Here is a 24,600-nt window from a genome sequence, read left to right on the forward strand (position 1 = left end):
TCATAATTGAAATTTGCTTGCTCACAACTTGACAGTCATCGTTGGCTGTGCAAAAATGTCAACGGGCGGGTAGTAAGGGCCTGACGAGCAAGCCCCTCATTAATAGATGTGTTGACGAGGGGAAGTCCACTCAAACCAAAGCTTGATAACGTCTGGGGGCAAAAAATGAACAAATAAGTTGCAGAGCTCTGTTACTAACATACTTAAATATGTTAAGTAGCTGTTAGTTATTGTTAAAATTGTTAACATTGTATGTTTCGTGTGCCAAAAGAAAATCATCGAAAAAACTAAGCTTATGTTAAGTAGCTATTGAAGTAATGTGTAGCATAACATGCTAATGCTAATGTCATGTTAACTAGGAGCTTAGTTATGCTGTTTATGCTAACATTTACATTATAACATAACATACTAACATACTTCTGTTAAGTAGCTCTTGGTTAATGCGTACCATAAAACAGTATGCATTCTTTAAGCATGTGGATTCACATATATGTTGAGGTCTAAAACCGTGTGGCAATAATTGGGTAGACTGTTTTAATATAAAGTAAAAAAAAAACGAGAAACATGTTAAGTTTAGTCAGTATTGGGAAATATCATTCAGTAACATTTTATATTGTATTATAGAAAACTTACTCAATTGTATTTGTATCATAGAAAATATTTCTCAGTAACATTTGTTTGTTATGTTAAGCAGATGCTACTTAATTTTTCATTTGTATGCTTATAAAACAGCTGCTACTTAATTTAACATTTGCATTTTATGTTAAACAGCTGTTAGATAATTTTTAAAGCTTGTTAGTTTTGCAACATTTGTGTGCTATGCTAAACATCTGTTATTGTTAGTATGTTAAACACATTTGCGCTCTTATCAAGGCATATATGTTAAGAATATGTTAATTGCAAATTTCATGAATGCAAATTTTGAACATCGATATAGTAGAGCGTATTTTGTAGTTTCCTTGCATTTTTGGTTTCCAATTATGTTCTTTGGAAATTTTCATCCCATCAGCTACCGAGTACGTATCACGATTTGATTTTAGCATGAAACGTGCTTTCCAGGGGCCAATCTTGGCCGTAGTGAATTCTCCTCCACCAGTTGGGCCAATTTGTTAGCTTTGGCAGCGTTGTATCATGCTGGGAATTTGCGTGGTCTCCATATCCCTGCTGACAGGCCTCATAAATAATAATTAGAAATTGGGCTAGCGAAGCCTTCACACGGAGATGCATTCACCTGCGTGCGTGTGTGTGTGTGTTGTTGTGTGTGTGTTTGTATGTGTGTGCTTGTGCGTTGACACTTACGCATCTGGCGCTGGCTGATGTTGGTGTTGAGCGCGTGATGCCATTTATAAATTTAATGCAATTTAATTTGTGTTGTTTCTGACGCGCCAGCGGAGCGTATGAGTAATCAGCTTGCAGCGACGCCTCCCACAGCTCGGACTGCTGCGGCAGCAACTGTTGCCAGTTTTATTTGCGTATATTAAAATTGAGTACGCGCAAACATTTCAATGAGTTTCACACACAATTTTTCTTTTTGCTTTGCCTTCTATTTTCAGACGCGGCATATCCAAGAAAAGCGCAAAGAAAAACACTTGCGAAAATTAGCGGCAGCAGCAGCAGCAGCAGCGGCTACGGCGGCTGCGGCTGCGGCGTCAACGTCGGCCGTGTCATCTATAAATAGTGTGCACTGTGCGCGTGACAGCTGTGACAAACGGTGACGTCATTGCCTGGATGGCCGCTCGACGCTCGGCGGCGACGTCATCAAATCAAACAGCTTAGCAGCAAATTGTACATCACGTATACGCCGCGTATATTGGCCAGGCCAATAAACACATCAGACACACATTATCAGCATCTCTCTCGCTCTCTCTCTCTCTCTCGCTCCCTCTCTCTGAGTGTGTGTTGGGCAAGTAAAATCGAACTGATAAGATCAGCTAAATAGCGTATATATGTATGTATATACCATTGAATATATATATATAGATATAATAACAATATGCGCAGAGTAAACACACGAAGAGCCATGAGAATCGCACGAAAGCACAGCAAAAAGAAAGAAAAGCGGAACAAAAACAAATATTGTCAAAATAGCAACTGAAATGCTTACAAGCTGCTGAGCCTCAGTCTAAATTCATCGTCGATCGGCGTCGTTGAATGCCTCGCGCTGCTGCGAGCGTGTTTCCTTCGCTGTGAGTGTGCCGTGAGTGTGCGTGCGTGCGCGCGCGCCTTGTCTCTGTGTGCGTGTGTGTGTGTGTGTGTGTGTATTGTGGTGTGCCGTCTCTGTGGCGTGAAATATATATATATATATTGATATAAGCATATATATTTAATGCGATATCTGGCGCTAGACGCGCGTAAAAAGTGGAAAGTTTGTTAAATCGACTTAAACGAGCTACGAGAAACGCGAAACATCAACAACTAAGTAACAACAAATAAATAAACTAACAAAAACACAAACGAAAGAAAAAAAACAAGAGCAAACGAAAGCAAATTGATTTTTGGTGCAAACAATACACAAGAAATACGTGTCATAAATCATAAGCAATAATTTGTGCTAAATCCGTTTCAAACTTAAAATGTCAGCCATAAATTCAAGCAAAGGATTTCACTTAATACAATTGCAGCTGCTCTAAACGGTGAGTTCTACCTAGAGACATATGTATATGTAAGACAACGCGCTAATATTTATTATCCTTTAAGACATACGAGCTGTAGCCTAGGGTAAACCGAGCTTAACTAGAGTGTTAACATATTTTTGGCATATTTTTTGTTAGAACATTTAAATTATAAACCTTTTTTTATATGTAAGCTATAAAAAAGAGGTTTAAATTTATAATCCCTTCAACTTTTTTTTAAGCGAATCAAGAAAAAGCAACCTATACAGAATATATTAAATAACAAGTTTTAACTTTAAGGAATAAAGTGATATCCTTTTAGACATTTGCCATAAGGCTTAACAGATATGCGAGACTCGTAAAGAGACTCGTTGGAAAACAGAATATATTGCCCTATAAGAGCCTACTTTTCGACCGATCGTTCCATGGCAAGTATATAATACAGAGTTCCTATGTTGATAAGTTTTGGCATATGTTTGTAGGGAGCATAGTGATACTTATAAGTGCCGAGTTTGGTTTCGATATCTTGGAAATCGGAAACGTCTAAAAATCTACTTTCTGACCGATAGAACCTAAAAGATGAAGTAGTCCGATATTGATAAAGTTTTGCATATGTATGTATGAGACTTATTAATTCCAAGCTTGGTCAATAGATCTTGTTAAAAAAAGAAGTTCTTTATATAACAATCTACTTTTGGACCGATAATTTCTCTGGCAGCTATATAAAATGGACCTATGCAAAGTTTCATTATGAGATCTTTAAAATAAGAGACTCCTTCGCATTGCAAAAGACAGACGAGCAGACAGCTAGACAGGCAGATGGACATGGCTATATCAACTCGGCTTTTGATGATGATCTAGGGTATATACGCCTTATGGGATCGGAGAGGCTTCTCTATGCATTCGTGACAAAATTATACTACCTTCTACAAAAATGTAATTTAAAAGTTTAGTCAAGTTAGCTTACGAACAAACAAATTTGTTATACAACAACTTGATTCTTTTTATCGAATATATTTGCGTCTGCTCTGTGATATCGCAAGTCATTTCTTACAAATATAAGCCTATTTATTCTCTATAGTAAGAAGCAGTATCCATGTTTGTAATTTGCATCAACAAAGCTGCAAATACGCTTACGAATTATTTGCATGGACAAAAGAATTGGCATGGCACTGAGTTCATTTTGATCAATAAAATATTTATAGAATTTGTGGGTACGATAATGTCTTTTGACAACATAATAATAACCGTTTTTTTTTTTTTTTGCTGGCCATTTATGACAGCCTATCAAATGGGCCAATCAATCAGTTTGTTTACCTTATGAATGGCCTGTCTAATTAGTTAAATGCGCTTTGGCATTGTCTGACTAAAGAAAAGTGGGCACATTTCCGTGTAAAAATACTCACGACTTATTCACTTATTTATGTACAATATATGATAGCAAAACGTGCGACGGTAATAGGCTTTCTCTGTGTGGATGGGCTGGGCAGGAGGGGAGGTGCAAAAGTCGACGTAGATTCAAAGCGGGCTCTCGCGGCGCATACGCAATTTGTGTGTGTCTGGGGCCGGATGTGTGCCTGTGTGTGTGTTTCGCTGCATGAATGTTTTCATAAATTGAGTTTGCTTTTTTCGACAGCACGTTTTGTGAGGGTTGACACCGACAGAGCCCCCCAAGGCGCCCCTCCCCTCCCTTCTGATATACATACTACCTGTCATTATTCATTGCGATTGCGACTTTTGTGCTCGTTCCGAGCTACCCGAAGCGAACGCATTTCAATAAGGGAATTATAAGGTATTAGGCATATAAATTGCAAGCGGGAAAGAAATAAAAGAAGAAGAGCAACATCTATTTGGTTTATGGGATTTGCGCGCTAAGAGTTGTGTGCTTGAAGGCAGGCTTATGCAATTGATTAGCCTGAGATACGTTTGTATCTGTGAAGTAGCTGCTAGCTGCTAGCTGCTAGTGTGTAATGCCAGGCATTTTAGGAATTTTGTTTTATAGCAATGCAAGAACAAAAACTTGGTTAATTTATGTGCACAAGTTCATTGAAATAAAAATAAATATATATCACATACACATGGCAGAAACATTTTGCAACAGCTTCAGCTCAAGCTATATGGGCGCACTGCCATGTAATTATGTATGTGTATGCAAGTATATCTCTGTGTGTGTGTGTGTGTGTGTGTGTGTATCTGGGTCTTCACAGTGTGCCCCTCGTACCTTGACAATGCACTTGAGTCAAGTTTGCTTCCTCGCTGCCCAGGTCGACGAGTCGCTTGGCTGCCAATGCAAAGGCTGCCAAAATTGCATTGAGCAACAGCTCGGGCAGGGGTTGCAGGGAGCCCTGAGGGGGCGGGCTGTGGGCTGGGGGTGTCGTTGGGCATTGAGCATGATACGGGCAGCATGTAGCAAGCAGCTGAAGCAACAGCAACAGCAACGGCAACAGCGGCGACAACAGCGGCGGCAGCAGCTGTAGAACCCAACGGCGCTGCTTGTTTATTTATTTATAACATTTTGTTTGCTGCTCGTTGCCGTCGCGTTTCCTGATTATGATATGCCCCACAAATGCCATCGGGTATATTGGCTTTGTCATTTAATATACAACACACAGCACAAGTGCATTACACATGTCCAACTGTCTGTCAGTTTACTTATGAATGCTGTCTATTCGAAGAATGCTTTAGTTTCGTCTAGGTTTGGCATCAATCATTCAATGAATCATTCAGAATGATTGGAATGAGGCAAAGGTATTCGAATACAAATCTCGATTGATTGAATACCCGCCTAGAAAGTTGCGAATAAGTCGAAGGATATTCAGTTGCCATTCTGCGCGAAAAAATGGCGCAAGGAATTTGAATACAAATCTGAATTGATTGAATATATCCTTGAACGTTGTGAATGAAGCGAATGTTGCGAATGATAATCAAGGCAAAGGTATTTCAATAAAATATCTAAATTGATTTAATGCATCCCAAAACGATACGAAAGAGTCGAATTTGGCGAATGATATTCGTTTGACATTCTGCATGAGTGGACTGAGGCAGAGATTTTTGAAGAAAACTCATTCAATTTAATATAAATTGAATCATACGCATTTCCTCGAAAGTTGCGTTTGTGATGAATGTTTCATAGGTGAATAAATCTTTCGAAGTAAATAAACATTTTATGCATATTCCAAGAATTATAACACTTTGGCTACCAATTTATTTGTATTTCATTATTTATAGAATCAATAAGTATCAGTTAGCCGGCACGAGGTTCAGGTTTAATGTTTTTATTAAATGAAATAAAATTAATTAAAAGTTTTCCAATAAACTTTTTTATTGTATTCGAGTGAAATAAAATAGGCCAAAGCAGACAAACTGGAAGCTGTATCAAATTTCTCCAGGACACATTCCGACGAAGCTCAAAATAAAAGCATATGAAAAACTTTTAAGAAATTCTGCTTTCATTTTATAAATTAAAGTGCAACTCAAACCGGACTAAAAATGTGTTCATTTTGCTTCGAAATATGACTTAGGTAAGGTTTGGACTAGGTTAATTTAGGTTAGGTTGAGTTAAGGTTAGGCTTATATTAGGTTACGGTTAGGCTTAGGTTAAGTTAGGTTAAGGCTAGTTAACGTTTGTGTTAGGCTAAGTAAGGTTAGGTTAAGTAAGGTTAGGTTAAGTAAGGTTTGGTTAGATTAGGTTAGGTTTAGGTCAATTAATTTAGCTTCGAAATATTACTGAGGTAAGGTTTGGGCTAGGTTCATTTAGGTTAGGTTGGGGTTAGGTTAGGTTAAGACTAGGTTACGGTTCGGTTTAGGTTAAGTTGGGTTAAGGTTAGGTTGGGTTAAGTTAGGTTAGGTTAGATTTAGTAAGGTTAGGTTAGGTTACATTAGGTTAGGTTAGATTTGGTAAGATTAGGTTTGATTAAGTTAGCTTTCTGTTTAGGTTTAAGTTAATTGGGTTAAGACGGTTACGTTAGATTTAGTAAGGTTATGTAAGATTAGGTTTGGTTAAGTTTTAGGTTAGGTTAGGTTAATTTAAGTAAGGTTGAGTTAGATAGGTAAGGTTAAGTTATATTGGTTCAAGCTCTTTCATTTTCATAGTAGGATATTCTAAAGTAAGTCTGTTTTATTTTAGATCAAGATAATATGGTAGGGCATTCAGGTTTCGTGCAAGTTTTCAAATAGCTATTTGCAGCTAGTTGTGTATTCATTTTCATGCTGAGCTTCCCATGAATGATAAGCGCAAGTACTTCAAAGTATCTAAAGGCTGCCAGTGTGCGCCTGCCCCCGGCCGCACCACCCCCTCCGCAGCTGGTTGCTGCCCCAGCGGCTGCCGCCGCGCTGTGGCGCTGTCAGTCCCATTGCCAGACAGCGTCAGATTGGATGCATTGTTTTTGTAGTTAATTAATTTTATATACTTACCGTTGCACTTTTATGGCACAACAAATGGCTGCAAGTAGCCCATGGCGTTTATTATTGTTATTGTTGCTGTGCATTTCATAAAATTGCTTTCACTTTGTGCTTTGCTTTATGACATTGCCATCGCATCGGGCATATTGGCATTTTGGCATATCGTGCGCGCCGCTTCACAGATTTTCCAGGACGAAGCCAAACCATTTGACACCCAAAGCTGCCAGCTGCCGTCTGACTTGGCTTTCGTGTGATGAAAGTGAAGCTCACCACTTTTTTTTTTGCTTTTCGCTGCCAAGAATGATTGATCAATGTTGACAGATTTAACGAGCTGCTAAAGTGCTGCAAAACAATTCAATTATCAGGGCGGGTGTGTGTCTGTGTCTGTGTCTGTGTGTGTGTGTGTAGGTGTGTTGGGGTGTGTGCGTTGCTGGGCAAATGGAAAGATAATATTTGCATATATGTATGCTAACGTTTTTCTACGCTGCTGCAGTGCATCATCAGTCTTACATCATCATCATTATTATCATCAACATCATTATCAGCAGCTATCGCATTGCCTCAACCATTTCCCATATAGCCAAAGCCCATTTTTGGCACGTTTAGCTGCAGCCAATGCTGGCCTCATTATTTACATATGTGTGTGTGTGCTGACCTGCCACACACCTCGCACACACACACACACACACACGAACACACACACGAAATCCGCCGCCAGGCATTGCAACTTACATCTTATAAATAATTCAGTTTGTATTTAAATTTGCGTGATTTCTTTTTAACGCGAACTGCCCTCAAATATATATATATAGTATATATACATTTTTTTCATGGTTTATACGCGCATGCATTTATTTGATTTATTTATTTATTGATGCAATTTCGGGCTTGGGCTTGTTTTTTTCAATAGAGATTCGGATCCGTGCAAGGTCTGCCAGCTTATGACAATACGAATTTAATCGTTCTCACAGCCGTTGCGCGTAATGCGATTTCAATGCCGTGTAGATTTCAGCTGGCCATTGGCCAAATAATCACAATATTACTTAAGTTTTTCTGCTTTTCTGTTTGTTTATGTACTCAAATAGGTTAGCCAGGTCTTTGCCATAAATCGTATGAGTTAAGGCTGCCAAGTGTAATTTATGGGTTTTAATATCAATTTTAATTTCTGCGTCGCTTTCAGCTTAGTCTTTCCCATCAAGTTTTGCGCCTTAACTGCTTGCGAATTATAAGCACAGTCTTGGGAAACAAAACTTTTCTTTAAGTCTTCTGTTTGTTTTGGCAATTACAATGGGTTCCTCCAGTAATTATTACGTGAACAGCTTCCTATATAATATATCATTTTGACAGCTTTGCTTTTCGTACTCCAGCCTTCTCCTTCCTCTTGCCTAATTAGCACGTTTTACAATCAATTTGTTTGCAGTTAGTTCGGCATTTCCTTTTAATTTGGCTCATCAATTTCCTAATAGCTGCTCAGCATAATAACAATCCTTTCATGCGCGTAATTCGAGTTTCAGCTTCGCCAGATAGCTAAGTACATAATTCTTGTTAATTTTGTGTGAAGTTCATAGCCATTAAATGATCCATTATGAGCCTGGAACCGCAACAACTCTTAACTAGCTGGGCCAAGCACGTGTGTATATGTATGTATATCTGTATCCCGACCACGGGCAGTGGGCCTTTTAGCCTTGGTGGACATGTGGAAAAGTTGCCCAACTTTGTTGTGCCAACTGCCGCAAAGTTTGCCCAGCTGCGCTGTCCCGACTGACTCTCCCGAATTCTAACCAGAAAAAGAGAGGGAGAGAGCGAGAGAGGGAGTAATCCCACCTCTCGCTCACAATTCAATTCAAATGCTAAACAAATTTAATGAGCACAATACTGAAGCAATGCGAAATTCGAAATAATTTAATAATGTTTGTTGGTTTCTATTCACTTTTATTGCAGCTGGCATATAATGTTCAATTAAAACGAGATAAATCCATGCTCTAATTAATGTTTAGGTCCTATAATGCGTGTAAGCTAGCAAATGTTTGAAATATACAAAAGCAACAAACAAATATCCGATGGCAAATGGCGCTTAATAGAGATGGATTATTAATGCTTAATAAGAAAATCAGAACCTTTAGTATTTGTTGTATAAATGCAACTCTGATTTAGTATTTTGTATTTAAGCGATTTTAAGTTAATTAAATATGGTAACACTACTCCTACTATAGTAGATGGCTTGTGTGGGAAAACTAGTCGGAATTGAATTTTCTCCAAGGGTATTTTAAATTCGGCATGCCTAAGATAGCCTTTTTGTTTTGCTAATCCTGCTTTGGCATATAATTAATCTTGTTTTTCTCTCCTTCTCTCTCTCTCTCTCTCTCTCTCTTGCAGTTATGGCCAGCATGCAACGCTCTAAATGACAACACGATCCCAAAAAGTTCGAACTCGCTTTGTGATAAACCCAAGTTGAATAAAGTACGCGCCAAGTAGTTAATATATTTATGCCATATACTTTTATATATATATTTAATTAATTACCATACGTAACTCTTTTTAGTTTATTGAAATTCAGTTAGTGAGACTTTGAGACAGAACAACAACCATATAAAAGACAAGTTGACACTGCAAGAACTGTAACTGCAACTGTAACTGTAACTGCAACTGCAACTGTAATAGAACTCCCCAATTCTCGAAAAGAAAAGACACGCCCCCTTAAATCGATAGTTAACACATTTAGTTAGAGCTTATTAACTTGATAGCCTTATTAGTTAAGGATTAGCCGGAGCGCTCTGAATAATAATTCATAGAGAGCTGCCACCATGTCACATGGGTACATTGAGGAATGTACGTAATATATCCCGCCGATGAGCTCATCTTAATGACATATGGTCTCCTTGCACCGCCTGTGAAACCGCGACCCACACTCGACTGCCTGCGCGAGCCGCTCATACCCCTCGAGTATCCAGCGAGAGCCGCAACCAGCTCCAGCTTCAACGTCAACGTCAAAGGCAAAGGCAAAGGCAACGCCAAAACCAACGTCAACTTGATAAGCGCCGCCGCCACCAGCTATCCGAACGACTCGTATATAGCACAGTGGTCGCCGTCGGGCTTAGCCACAGGTGTCACCAGAGCACAGCCCATCCCGTCACGCATTCCCACTACGATAGCGGCGCCCACGCCGTCCAATTCACCACAGGGACAGCCGCAGTTGCCGCAGTCGCCGCTCGTCGAGGCCGGCAATAACTTTTTTAGCTTTGAGCCGCCTTTGACGGCTGTCCAGTTACCGCAGTCACAGAGCCTGCCACCCACGCCCACACGACGCACATCGCGCGCCTCCTTGACGCACTCCAACAACAACAACAACAACAACTCCGGCGGCAGCAAGCGGTCCAGTGTACGCAGCAATCGGTCGCAGGCGCCGCTCTCGCCCAGGCTGCTGCCGCATCAGCGTCCATTGAGCACGTCCATGTATAATAATGATGCCAACATGCAAGGCGGCGGCAACTCTGCATCTGGACGCCCACCATTCCAGCGCAGCGGCAGCGCATTCGATGAGGAGGGACGCATGATCGATTATGGAGCAGCAGCGTCTAGTGCTCTGGTCACGGCACGTTCGCGCAGTCCCAGCGTATTCTTGGAGCCACCCTCGCCCGATCCCACACATGCACACTTCGGGCCCGGCTGGGGGCGACCCATGTCGCCCATGGATCTGCCGCCGGAATGTTCAGCCAGCAGCAGTGGGCCCAGCAAATCGCCGACCGCCACCAAATCCCGTTTGCGGCCCAAGCTGCACATACCGCTGGGCCGACTCGGCCGATCCACGTCGTCGGATACGCGTGAGCGCGAGAGCAATCGGCTGCGCGAGGATGTGCATGTGCATGTCGAGAATCCGGTCTTCAGCAGCGAGAACCTGCGCCAAAACAACTTCGATGCATTTTTTGAGGCACGCGAGCCGGTCATCAAGCTGCAGCCGCGCACGCCAAACACGGCGACAGCGGACGGACGCGCCCATTCGCCGCCGCTGGAGAACTGTGCGGGTGTTTATGGCACGCCGCGGACGCGAACTCCAGCTGGGGGCGCAGGCGGCGGCGGCGGCGGTCTGTTTGCGCGTTTGTCGCGCGAGGAACGGGCGCGTGCGTTCAATGCGCGCTCCCGCAGCGCGGAGCATTGGGATGAGGCGGGTGGCGCTGGTGCTGCTGCTCCGGCGCCAGGCGGTGGTGGTGGTGCTGCTCCGGCCAGCGCTGGTGGCGGTGCGGCGCACTCCAAAGGTGACAGGTGCCCCCAAAAAAACTACTCTTTCACAAGCTAATCAAATTGTTTACAGTTCTTTTTGCCGCTGCTGCTGCTGCTGCTGCTGCGCAAGCTGCCAAAAAACAAAACAAAAAAAACTCGTAGAAATTGTTGCGTATTGATTGATTGACTGAATGAATGATTGATTGACAACTGCATAACCAGCCAAAGCGCTGCAACTTTCGCTCTGCAGTTGTTAAACATGATTTTTTACGGCGCTTGTCATAACCTTGCAGGGTTAAAGTTCGTTAAATTCGCAACTTTGTCAGAGATAAAGAGCAGGAATAAAGCAAATGTTAAGCATTTTCGTAGAGCTTCAGTCAATTTTATGGGCTGCAGGTTTTAACGGTTTTCTAAGGCCAACAAGTTAAATAAATAACCTTTTTTTCATTACTCTAATCATAAAGAACAAATTAGATCTAATGAAGTTTATTTGATATACAAATCTTTTCGCATATTTATTCTTGCAGTCCTCGACAGACGAGTGAAGTTGCTGGTTCAAATCTTTAACTAATGTCTTATTTATGAATCAGTCTCTCTGAGCAGAGGCTTAAGTTGGATTTATTTAAGAATAGTTTCGACAAATTAAAGATTATTGTTGAAGAAATTAGTATAGAATTTACTAAAGTATAGTCTAAGCAATTTAAAAGAATATTGTAGGAGAGTCTGTTATATCCAATTTCCAATACCAAAGCTAGTCTAAAGCATTTTAAATTTTATTTATAAATTCAAAAAATAGCTGCCAAATGTGCGACTGAGCAGAAAGCTGTGCTCAAATAATTCCTGCAAGGATATGCAAGCTTTTTGCATGTCAAAGTTACGTTTTCTTTTTTTTGTGTTCTCACACCTTTGCATAGTTACCTTTATAAAGAGTTAAAACATAACTAAAAAACAGAGAATAAGTCGAGTGCTTGACTTTAACTCAAATGCAGGCTGACTGCCTGCCGTCTTATCCTAATTCTTATCACACATGCAATGATGTCCGTCCGCGCGTTCTCTGCATGCTAAGTGGATTATGTGCATGCTTGCATATGCTCCCACACCAACACACACACACACACACACACACACTCACACACTCACACTGGCTTTAACCTTGCATAGCGTGCCCGTCGGCAAGGCAAAACAGGGTTTTGGAGCGCGCGTTTTTCCACTTCGCAATGGGCACACGCACATAATTCCTTGGCAAATGCTGTGCAGTGCTTTCAAAGGGCAAACAATCAAGCTGCTGCACATCCTCGCCGAGCGACTTCGCAGTGCAGCAGCGGGCGGCATAAGCTAAGCGGGGCGTGAAGTGTAATCAACAACGGCGCCAGGAGGCGGCACGTGTGCCACGCCTTGAGATGCCGCACAGCCCACTTGGAATCCATTTCAAAGTTTAGAGCGCGGCACATTTGATGACCAGCCGGAACCGGAGCAGAAACTAAATCAACGGCGTGCGGTCGGTGGACGTGATTGTTGTGTGTGGAGCCACCGGGTTGTTGTCTGGCCACGCCCCGTTTATGCCGCCTCTAAATTGCAGTCGGAATGTCTCATAATGTGCACAGCGGGGCACAGGACATGGCTTCAGTGTGTAATTTGATGCTGCTAAATAATTTCTATAGCACACTTTTGCGGGCACAGATAAAAGCACACATACGCCACGTGCACCCGCACAAACGGACAGCCTTGCCATTACGTGTGTGAGTGTGTGTGTGTGTGTGTGAGTGTGGTCAGACAATTGGGCAGCTAAGCAGCTAGAGCTCTCCGAGCAGTCAAACAAATGCGCCCAAAAGCCTTTTAGCTGAAAATAAAAAGAAAAGAAAAAGAATTGAAAGCGTTTACGCTTCATTTATCGATTGAATTCGAAAGCAGCCGCAATTGGATAGCCTCGACAATGTCTTGGAAGCCGCCTGTTTCTAGCCCGGCTACGTTCTGTTTTGTTGACTTTCGTAATGGGCGCCCAAGCACTTGAAATTTCCGGAAAATACACGGCGAATGCCAGCCAAGCTAGGGCCAAAGCAAAGCCCAACTCCGGACTCATTATTTATGCATAAATATGAGCGGCAGCGATTTGTTTGATTGCGCGCGACGCCCCTGCACACCTTCAGCTTGTCAGACGAATACACGGCCGTATTTAACACAGAGGTAAAAAAAAAAGAAAGGAATTTGTGAAATGCCCGGAATTATTAGAGGTGGGCGAGCGCAGGACTGGGCGGGGCACCGAAACCGAACGTTTACCCCGGACGGGCAACTGTTTCATTTGAGTTATTTACTTATTTTGTTCGACAGCTTTTTTTTCGTAGCGATTCGATTTCGGTTGAGATTCGATTAAATTGATATGAATTTAATTTTGTTTGCATTTACATTTTCGGTTTGGTTTGTTTGCGTTTTGCATTTTGCGTTTATTTTAATTGTTGATTTACATTTTGTTTAATTTCAATTTAATTCATTTACATTTTTCGTTTGCTTGTTTTGAATTAATTACAGTTTATTTGTTGTTTGTTGGTAATAAATGATTAATAAATGCGTTTTACATTTGTGCACAGATTCTTTGGCAAAATCTTCAAGTGGTCGAAAAAATCGTAAGTTCTTCGGGTGGAGGGGACCACGCGGTGGTTCCCTTAGCCCACAGGGCAGCATGGCGTCCTACCAGGGTGTGCTCAAGGATTACAGTCACAGCAGCTTGAACGAGGCTTTCAAATCCCAAAACAATGTCAACTTTAAGTTAATTAAAACAGGTGAGTGCCACACGAACTACACGAAAATCTATTGACAAGTGTAAGCATAAGTTGCAGATAAAGCGAACAGTTGAGTTTATCAGGAAAATTCCTGCTGTCGATTTTCCTGCTCGACTAAACAATTTATATAATGTGGCCGAGTGGGAGGGGGGAGTGGTAGTGTGTGTGGGCGGGTGATTGTGTTTTATTTGATAAGTTTCTCGATTGTTTTGGCTGTGTGTGGGCTGTGTTTTTTTTTTGGTCCCTTTTTATATGGCTTCGCTTTATGGCTTATTGATTTGAATCGCAGCGCTTCTTTGTTTTGCCGCGTGCTCAGATACCTTGAGATTGTCGGCCATAAATCTATTCAATTGATGTGGACACGTTCCCAAGTCCGCACTCTACATAAATAACGCAACTTAACATCTGGCTGCCATAGCGATATGTCAGCTTTACAGCTCAAGTCCCCCAACTATTTGGACCGTCTTCTTTGAAAGTTTCTATATCTTTTTTTTTCATTATTTTTTTTATTTCAACTTTAGCACACATGCTGCATTCTGACCCTTCGGGCATGTTGTCAATTTTTAATACCCTGTGATTAAACAAATGGGTGCTATAATTCACAGAAGCAACAGCATAACAACAGAAAGCAACAGAAAGCAACAAGAAAAAGCATGAATATAATACGTATTTTCTGTTGACACTTCAATATGCACTTCCTTTCATTCAGAGCTCCCTTTTTTTCCTTGGAAATAAAATGCAGTGCAAAGGAGAGAAATTAATGAAATATTTTTGTTGTCTGTCGCATTCCCATAAATACGCGATGTATTTTAATACGCTTTCTTCTCTTACGCAGAACAAAATAACAAAAAAGAAAAATACAATGAAAACAATTGCAAACAGCGGGCAGAAACAGCAAATAAATTGTAAAAATATGTGACTATTTGTTTTATAAATATTCACTGAAGACTTAAGCAACTTTTTGCCAGAACAGCAACTGAAGCTGTGTGGCACAAAAGTTGATTACAAGCAAAGTTTTGTGTAAGCAGATCAAAACACAAATCCATAAATAATAAGTGCAGTACATGCAAAACAAAACTCAGAACTCACAGAGCGTAAATGCAGTAAAGAAGAGATATAAAGAAATTTGTGAATAATTTGTAATACATTTATACTTCAGATCGACTATTCAGCTGTTTTCTAGCTAAATGACAATGTTTCCAAAGAACGTCAGCTGGAAAGAGCAAAAACTTTAAAGTGATTTAGCTATTTTTAAACATCTAAATAACCCTGTTTTCCAAAAAGCTGTTATTTAGCTGTTATTAAAAGTGTATTTAGCTGCTCTTTTTAAATTGCAGCTGGTAACACTGTCTTTTACTTACTTACTATCGCACGACTGACGATATTATCGAAAAACATAACGAAAACCTATCGATATATAAAAACAATTGAGTTTGCAAGAGTGTGTACACACAACCTAACTTATAACTTACAGGGTATCTCGCCGTCAGGCGCTCTAGATTTGTTTACACTTGCTTGGCTTATTTGTCGCATCTGCCAGGACGCACAACATTTCAAAGCACGAGCATAACTTTGACTTGTGTCACTAAAAGTTACACAGCCTGCCAAAAGCAACACACACAAACTGAACAGAAATTGCATTTGGGCCACCCGTTTGTAATTTCAACTCTCCCAGCGAGTTGGGTAAAACTTTTTAATAACATTTCTTTGTACAGAGCAAAGGCCAATACATGATTTGCCTTTGGCCAGAGAATCAGTGGAGCAGCTGCAGTTGCAGGTATCGATAGCCATGAAGTTGATTGCTGCTGTTTCCGGGAAAAACTCGGATTCATTGCAAGAAATTTCCTATGCCCACAGTTAAATGGGTTTGAAAATGTTCTCAGCCTTTGATCAAATGCAGCTGCCTGTAATGCGGCTACTTGTTGCCGCAATTCGCATGCTTGAGTCAATAAAAAGAAAATGTTTATGGCACATAAACTGGCAGGTGGAACGGCGGGTCGGCTAAAAGTTAAAAGCCAGCACAGCTACATACATACGTATATAAACATACATATATTTAAATAGTCGTAAATGTGATGGATTACAGCGATGACAGACAGTTTTCTCATATGACGCAGCAGCAGCTATTCATGCTTTTACGAGCAGCCTTTTCACATTAAGTATACGCAGCGTACGGCATGCAAAGGGCAGCGCACATTGTGTTGATGAAATACCTCGACTACTAAAAATCAGTTAAATCCCTGGCTTATTGCAGCTTAAACATTCAGCTGGCACTCTAAATATGTGTGCATTTTAGCCCGAAGCTGGCCAAAAGCCTTGAGCAGAGCTGTAGTCTACAATAATGCACTTTGCTGCTACAATTGAAGCATTTTGTTGCAATTTTGCTAAATACTAAAATTTCTTTCTGAATTTAACTCAGCTCAGCTTAAATTTTATCCGTTGATGCTGCATGGACTTAAAATGTTTTAAATAAATATTGAATACATTTTAGTAATTCCATTATAATAATTGTCTGAAAAAACGGATTAAAAATTGAGTTCTAACTTTCGTTTATTTGTGCTGGAACATTTTATAGAATTTCTAACGAAATTAAAGGCAAAAACCGGGCAGCACAACCCACATTAGGTATGCGCATAGTGACTCCGGGCTAGTCCTGGCCGGACTCTAATGGGTTTGTGGGCTGGTTTACGCAAAAAAAAAAAAAGAAAAAAAGAAGACTCCCAAATAAAATACACAATTTTACTCTGGCTTTGATTCAATGCAAATTGAGTGTTGGTTCGAATTTTCAAACGTTTTTAAGGTTAGCTCGTTAGCTAGTTGGTATTCCTGTGCCTCGCTTCAAGCGAACACTATCGATGTAAATTAAATTGAATTATTTATTTTACGTTATTTGCATGGTTATATTTTGTGCAGGCACAACATTGATAAATGAATAAATTATAAAATATTGCATACAGCGTTGACTATCTAATTGGCGATCTGGCAGCCTTCAAATTCAAAATATCGATACAAACAGTATTTAAATACCACAAATTATATATGCGAGGTATCGATTTATCGATAGTAAATGCAAGAACAAGTTGGAGCGTGCACTGATCGTGCATTTGGCAACGAAAAAGTTTTCATATTGTTAGTTTGCATTTGTGAATGTGCCTGTATAACAGTTATTTATATATATTTATTTTAATTGCAGTATCCGATTTCAACGAATCACTTTCCCAATTGTATGAGGAACATGCAACTGCCCTTCAAACTTTAGTGTCCAATTATCGCAAAAAGAATGCCGAGCTGCGCAAGGAAAGGTACGCGCTGCAACTGAATATTTATTTCAATGGAGCACTTAACGATTTACAATTTTTGTTGCTGCTGCTTATTTTCACAGACCCGCCTGCCATCTGGCCGTTTTTCAGGCATGGGAAACATTCCTGCAGGAAGCGGAAACCGACTCGCAGGCCTGCAACGATGTGGCCAGCGTGCTCTCCCGCCAGGTGAGACAATTTTTTAACAGCCGCCTATTTGAGCGCATGTGTGTGTGTGTGTATGTTTGTGTTTGTGTTTGTGTTGCCTCGCGTTGACAGTTAAATGGATAAGTTATGTTGACCTCGTTAAACATTACACTTGTACACAGCTAACCGCAGCGGCAAAAATAGATTGTTGTTAATTGAATAATGGCCATCCTTAAATCAATCGCCGGCTAACAAGAGAATTATACACACGCACACACACATAGACAGACACTGACTAATTATGCTTAATTTGCGCTGAGTGCGTGTGTGTGTGTGTGTTCGTGTGTGTGTGTGGGATTGGGACTTCGCGTGTGTAATTGAAGCGGCGCATAATGTAATTCTTTTGAATATAAACGCCTTCTATAAACATTTTAATCAAAGGATATGTTGTGTGTGTTACAGTCAGCCGTTGCTCTTAATACATAAACTACAGGACTTAATATGTAGTCTAAGCAACCACATCCGAAGGACTCAAGCTAACCATGCTCGTCTGTCTGCCTTTCCGTGTGGCTATAAAGTATAGTAATTACATAGATCCGATTGACCTTGACAGAGTTGGACTCTTAAGACTAGACTGCAACATAATTAAGTGACATGACAAGCGCTTGTTATTAATGTTTATAAAAATAGCTGACTGCTCTCTGCCAAATTTGCTAAATAAGTGCTTGATATACGTATGTCCAATTTTTGTATTCTGTTTTTATTAATATATATCCCAGTATACGTCAAGGGATATCTGCGAGTCGCGCATTTTTGTTTGTTTTTATTATGTTTCTTGTTACATTTTTTATGTGCTTCATTTTGTGTGTTTTCATTTGCATTTTGCATGATGATTTGCATTTTTGTGCGCCCAAGCAATAAACAAAAAAGAAACTCCCTCAGTTGAAACATATGGAAAGACTTTATGATATAGGGCTAAAAAAAAAAGAGGCCAAGCGCTTGTAGGTGGAAAGTTAATTAACGTAAAGGGAAACCTGTTTTCGTAGCGCGCAAGCTGTGTTAATTATATATACATGTTTTTCATACTGTTTTCTTTTCATTTGATATGTTCACAGGTGTCGCGGCCAATGCTGGATAAATCCTTTCATCGCAAAGTTCAAAGTCGCAAAATCTTTACACACAGGGAGTCTTTTGAGACTATAATCGCAAAGACTGAAGAGAAGCTGTCAAAGGTGCGTTATAAACATGCAGCAACAACAACTTGCAACATAATTAAGTGGCATGTCAAGCGTTTGTTATTAATGAGCTGCACTTAATGTTGCCAAGCAGTTGGCTTATTAAGTAGCTCAGCGTGTGGCTACAGTCGTGCATGTTGCCGAGGACAGAGAAACGGCTTTAAGCCGCACGTACACAACAACTGAGTCATATATATACACATTACGCATACGCAATGCTGTCGCATGCCCCACGATAATTGTACATTTCTTTATTGTTTTCCGTTGGCTTTCATTTTATTTTGTTGCGTATTCCAGTGTCGCCTGGACTACAAGCAGTGCCACATGGCACATCGCCAGAATCCCAGCCAGCACTCGCTCACCGAATATATTGATGCGCACAATGCGTACGTGCAGCAGTTGCATGCCACCAATGGCATGCTGGAGGCCTATCACGGCGACACATTGCCACAATTGATGCAGGAACTGGAGGAGATACACAACGACCTATGCAACATTGTTTCCGATTCGCTGCTGCAGGGCGCCGATGTAATTGCCAGCAAGGTGAGTCGCATTATCTGGATTTATGGCTACGTGCAGCAATTTGTTGCCACTGCAGTGCAGACTACACTGGCTGGGCAGTGTGCAGCAGGTGGTTGTTGCAAAAGCTCGACACATTTTCCATGACTGGAATCTGAGTTACAATTAGCACTCGTCCTCAAATACAATTTCATCATCACCATTATAATAATTGCTCATAATTGCGAGGTGCGCAAATTGCGCGGGTAATTTATATAATGTTCGGTGCGTGCGCGCGCGGACATCAAACACTTGCCCCACCAAATCCTCATGACTATTAAATGCTGTTTGTTTTTATTTACATGCATATATACATATAGGCCGCGGAGCAGGCGAAGCGCTACGGCTGTTTGGCCAGCCAGTGTAGCGCCGTCTCGCCGCAACAGGATCTGATAAATTTTGTGCGTTTGCTGGCGCAGCCGTCGCAGGCACAGAAGGTGCCCAAACGCGTCTTCGCCCCACCACAGGCACAGCAGCCGGGCGAGCCAGCCGAGGAGACGGGTGACTATAATGTAAGCATACACACACACAAATTATACAACATCATCGTTACACACTAACGCACGACTCTTACACAGGAGATGACACCCATTTTGCGCAACGAGCTCGTCTTTGACCGGCACTCGACGCTGTCGCAGCGCTCCGCACTGGAGTCGCTTAAGCGTGAGGCAATCGAATTGGAATTGCAAATACGTCAGCTGCAGGTGTGTGCTACAAGTCTTTACCGCATACATGTGTTTCTTTAGTTTATTTATATGTGTATATATATTTATATGTGTGTGCAGGACTCCATTGATGCACTGAATCGCACTCAAACACGCGGCATTGAGGGTCAACTGTACAACAAGGTTAACGAGCTCCAGGAGGATTTGTCCATGAAGAAATTTGATTTGCGCGCCAAGCAAATACACCTCGCTGCCATACGTGCACAGGTGAGTTTTATGTGTGGTGAATAGACTTATATTAGCCGATACGCGAACCCAAGCTTAAAGCTTGGCAAATATGTTGAACATGCAGTGCAGCTTTTTGTGGCAGCTTTTTCGTCGTAGCACCTGTTGATGCGGAAGAGCTTTTACAGCTGTCAAACATTTAATTCAACTGTGAAATCTTGTATGGTTTTTTAAAAGAATTAGTTTCTGGAGAGCGCCTTAGTTTCTCTCAATAGCTAACAGTGCTGCATATAAGTGCGTGCATACTTTAAAGTACACATGCACTCGGTATGTAGGTCAAACAGCTGTGTTAGTTTTGACATTCAGTTCTAGTTGGAACCCCGGTACACTGCGCATGTGCCCAAAATATGTTCGAATTCCCTAAATGCTGCACGGAGCATAACTCCGGAAGTGTTCGTCCTTCGTTTAGTTCTGCGGTAGAGGAGCTAGCGTTTGGTCAGTGTGTGTGACGACGGCCTGTGACGAGCACCACAAAACTTAAATACGAACTAAACGACAATTAACGATGTCAACCGCACGTGCTTGACGTGTGTGTTCTACAACCTCAAGATATACCCGGTGTGTGTGTGTGTGTGTGTGCATTTTTTTGGGTGCCACTGTTTCATATTAACCATAGACCTTAGACAGGCGTGCGAATTGTTTGTTTGTTTGTTTGTTTGTTGTTGCTGGCAAAAGCGCTAGGCGTACAACTTGAAGTCCATTCAAGAACAGCTGTTCGGTTCGGCAAAACCCACGAGAGAGCGAGAGAGTGGGAGTCGTAGAAAGTGAGAGAGTGAGAGCGCGCCTTCGTAGAACATGTGCATGCGCAGCGTTGCCAGATCGTTGTCGTTGTCGTCGTCGTCGCGCTGCTGCTGCTGCTGCTGCTGGCTCGTATGCTGTTTATAAAAGCAACGTGCAAGCCTCGCACCAAGTCAGTCACGTGCCTGCATCTGAACGTTGCTGATAACGCGCGTCGCGCCACACGCTTGTTGTTGCTGCCACTAGCTGCTGAGTGATCCGCATCCGCATCCGTACGACAAATTGAAAGCGTCGCGTCTGAGCCTTTGATTGGCTGGCCAAAAAATACAAATCGGGCACACGTCTGCGAATTACCCATGAGAAATGCGCTGGCATTTGTTTTAGTCTAAGGCGTTGTCCCAACAACAACAACAACAACAACAATAACAATAATAAGAACAACAACAAACCTTGTTATCCTCAGACCACAGACAATATACATTTTAGAGCGCAGGACAGGCAGGCTTTTGTGTTCAGTTTCCCTGAGGCGTTTACTCAAAATCTAACTCAAAAACTAAAAGAAAACAAGAACTCTATATAAAACTTGACTTGACCGTAAGTAAAGCATAACAAATGTCGTTGATCAACAACAACAACAACAACAATAACAACAAAAATTAAAAAAACTACGCGTAGGTAGCATATTGTAAAATAAGAATTTCTTAGCTTTCTTTAAGAAACTAACACTAAACAAATAACACGCATACGCACCGTGCGCCAAAACGTATTTGCTGTCTATGCAAACCAAAAATGCAATTTGCAATGAATTTAAGAATTTCATTATTTTATACAATCATAATAATTTACTGTGTAGCACACTCTGTCAGTTTTCTTCGATACGTTCTGCTTGCTTTTCAGTCATTTCTTAATTAGTGCATACTAAAAATAGTTAACACAAGTCGGTTGGCAAACCAGACGAGAATAAGCAAACACCCACACACACACACCTACACCAACACAGACACAAGCTTGTACAAAATTCTTAGCAGCAAATAGCAATAGCAATAGCCATAGCTATATTTAGAAATACATCTATCTCGAACACACTTTCACCCAGCCCACCTGCTACTACTAAATACATATCCTAGTGCCACCTACTCAGCTATAAATAGAAATTGAAACCAAGCAATGCTACTACTTACTCTCGTTACTGTACTGTAAATACCAAACTAATCCACTTTGCTATAATCTATAGAAAGTAGTTAACTTAATTATAATATGTAAAAAAAAAAATAAGCAACAACAACAACAACAACAACTAATAAAAGGCTCGCATTGCATTTATCATATTACGTGTCTAACGAATGTGCAACTCCGTTCATAAACGGCAAATCATTTGACGGACTCGCATACGAACATTGCTAATTTGATATAATATTAATAATAATTGTTGTTGTTACACGTCGTGCTAACGTGCAAATTCCCATCGAATCTTGCCCAATCAGTAGCCACTTAACTAAACTAAACTAAAAAATCAGTGCACCATGCGCGTTATCGTACTCAAAAAGAATCGCACTAATAAACGCGGCACGCCCACGGCAACAGCCACGCGAGAGCCTCCAAAAAAATCGTACGCAAAAGTAAGAAATTCGTATATCTAGATGCAATTATCAATTGGTTTACATTTGCCTCATTTCTATATGCTAAATATGCTCCTTCCACAATAAGAAACCATTTTTTCCAAATTTTTAAATATATTACTTAAGTAAAGAGGCTTCCAAAATCTCATTTACATAATTCCATTGACAGCTCAATCAAATTTATATGTAATTTATAAACAGTTTGTGGAAAGAGTATTCAGGCTTCGTCACAGCGAAGATACAATTTAACCATATTTTCATTGTTTTATTTATTTCATTTTCTGTCCAAATTTGCCAGTGCAATCAATTTTTGAGTAATAAAAAGATTAGCAAAAATGCAATTGTTCACATATTTCAATAACGATTTCCAATTTCCGCGAGTTTTCATTGTTGTAAGCGAATACAATTAAAATGCGAAATAATAAATTTATAATACAATAATCATAACCGCATGTTCAACTAGTACAATTTATTAAAACAATGACATTGCATTTGTACATATTAGAGCAAAAAAACATAAAAAACATAAAAAACCATAAATAAAATAACAATAATAACAATTTAAATAGCTCAAAAATTGGTTGTAGTGGTCGGAATTATGGCATGATAATACAAATAAGCATTTATATATATGTATATAAGCTTTAGCCCAATTAGTTTTTATACATCTTGAACGCTAGCGTAGTAAGAAATGCTTGAGAAACTGCATCAATGAATCTTTTTTATTCCATTTAATTGTCTTATTGAAATGCAAACTATACAATTATTATGTAAGCTGTGCTCTCTATGCCTCGCTAGCCGTAAAGAGCACTTCGAAATCGTCGTCTGTGTGCTCGACTCGTCGCATCTGCATATAGTATGCCAAGGCAATCACAATGAAATATGCCTCAAGACCTGAAATATATTACACTTTAGTGGCGAAATGATATATGGCTCGTACGCTATTTCATTTTTATGTGGAATTGTTATTCAGTGTTGAGTTTGCTTGTTAGTTAGCGCGTAGTGTTGTAAAATGTTGCCATTTGCTGCTAGGCAGTGTTGTAAGACAATTTAAAATAGTCGCATTAGTAGTCTTTTACAAGAGCTTTGCATTTTTCAAATGATAGACAACTTGTCTAGATTTTCGATGTTTTTAGTTTTGCATTTTGCAACACTGCTACCAAAAAATGAGCTCCTATCGAAGCTGGTAACACTTAGAAAGCATCTGTGAAACCGAAGCGCCATACAAAGTTGTAGATATGTTCTAGTCTGAAAGGGTATTGTGAGTATCTTAACTAACCTGCTGAGAATACATCGAATAGCAAAAGCTCGGGTATGCAGTCGAAGACCAGTGTGTAAAACATGTAAATCAGTGTGCACAAGGCTGTCACATAAATCCAAAGCAAGACGCACACCTTGCGCTCCTATAGAGAGTGTTAACATGTAGAAAGAGTATTCGGCTAGTTAATACTCACAAAGATGACGCCTGCCAAAAGTAGTTGGGCGCTGAAAACCCCAACGAGGGCCAGGAAAAAGCTGAATTGTGCACTGTGCTGGGCAACTTTCGTATCAATCCACTCGGGCGCTAAGAGACGATCCTTGTGGACAAATAGTTCCTTGTAGCCATGATATATCTGCCATAGACCGGAAAGAGCTTCGAACAGGGCAATTAGCTTGCAGCCGAATTTTAGATCGAAGAAGAAACAGCAGCTCTTCAGATTCTCCATGTGCTGGGTAACGCCATTGAGGCGTTGTCGCCAAGCTATATCCCCGATTCCTTGATTGACGCCTTGCAGCAAATTTGGAAAAGACATTGAGAATCGCTAAAATTCTTGACGTGAAACGAATTGTTAATCAAAAAGAATTTCGTTTGGCAAATGTGAGCGTGTTGAGCCCAGCGAAAGCCTACTTAGTTGTGCCTAAGCTTTTGATTGTTTTCGGCTGCTTTTGATTACGATTTTCTTTTTATTGAGTTTTGTGCCATTTTGTGCAATTTCCTAGACGAAATTAAGTGCAGAAGAAAATCCAATTTGATTTATTTGTTTGGCGCAGCGAAAGCGAAAACGC

The 24,600-nt window shown here is 40.7% G+C and overlaps 2 protein-coding genes across 3 annotated transcripts in view; one reads left to right on the forward strand and one right to left on the reverse strand.

Annotated features, from left to right (window-relative positions):
• Positions 1-1,989: 1,989 nt before the first annotated feature.
• The window catches only part of Stacl (Stac-like), a 79,739-nt gene continuing 57,128 nt past the window's right edge, over positions 1,990-24,600 (forward strand). The window contains 10 exon segments of the mRNA XM_064688047.1: positions 1,990-2,633; positions 9,390-11,266; positions 13,817-14,008; positions 17,202-17,310; positions 17,391-17,496; positions 18,570-18,686; positions 18,987-19,232; positions 19,568-19,759; positions 19,826-19,951; positions 20,033-20,179. Coding sequence (XP_064544117.1) covers positions 9,841-11,266; positions 13,817-14,008; positions 17,202-17,310; positions 17,391-17,496; positions 18,570-18,686; positions 18,987-19,232; positions 19,568-19,759; positions 19,826-19,951; positions 20,033-20,179 — 2,661 coding nt within the window. The 5' untranslated portion in view covers positions 1,990-2,633; positions 9,390-9,840.
• LOC135431772 (uncharacterized) lies at positions 23,259-24,430 on the reverse strand. Of its 2 annotated transcripts, XM_064687080.1 has the most exons (3): positions 24,009-24,418; positions 23,834-23,957; positions 23,259-23,448 (listed from the first exon to the last, which is right to left on the reverse strand). In XM_064687080.1, the coding sequence occupies exons 1-3, from the start codon at positions 24,345-24,347 to the stop codon at positions 23,339-23,341; spliced, it is 573 nt and encodes a 190-aa protein (XP_064543150.1). In that variant the 5' UTR covers positions 24,348-24,418; the 3' UTR covers positions 23,259-23,338. The 2 variants fall into 2 exon arrangements, with proteins under 2 accessions (XP_064543150.1, XP_064543151.1); XM_064687081.1 differs by lacking the exon at positions 23,834-23,957 and having other exon boundaries at positions 24,009-24,430.

The sequence above is a fragment of the Drosophila montana genome, unplaced genomic scaffold (assembly GCF_035044405.1).
Source record: "Drosophila montana isolate Dmon_TW-CO22-7 unplaced genomic scaffold, ASM3504440v1 contig_3200_1, whole genome shotgun sequence".
Taxonomy (NCBI): Eukaryota; Metazoa; Arthropoda; class Insecta; order Diptera; family Drosophilidae; genus Drosophila; species Drosophila montana.

Bases quoted from the DNA above. Each gene is read 5' to 3' on its own strand.
- LOC135431772 (XM_064687080.1), bottom strand. From the start codon at position 24,347: ATGTCTTTTCCAAATTTGCTGCAAGGCGTCAATCAAGGAATCGGGGAT. The intron at 23,958-24,008 runs GTGAGTATTAAC...CACTCTCTATAG, and splicing joins TTTTGGCAGGCGTCATCTTT to GAGCGCAAGGTGTGCGTCTT. The intron at 23,449-23,833 runs GTTAGTTAAGAT...AATATATTTCAG, and splicing joins ATTCGATGTATTCTCAGCAG to GTCTTGAGGCATATTTCATT.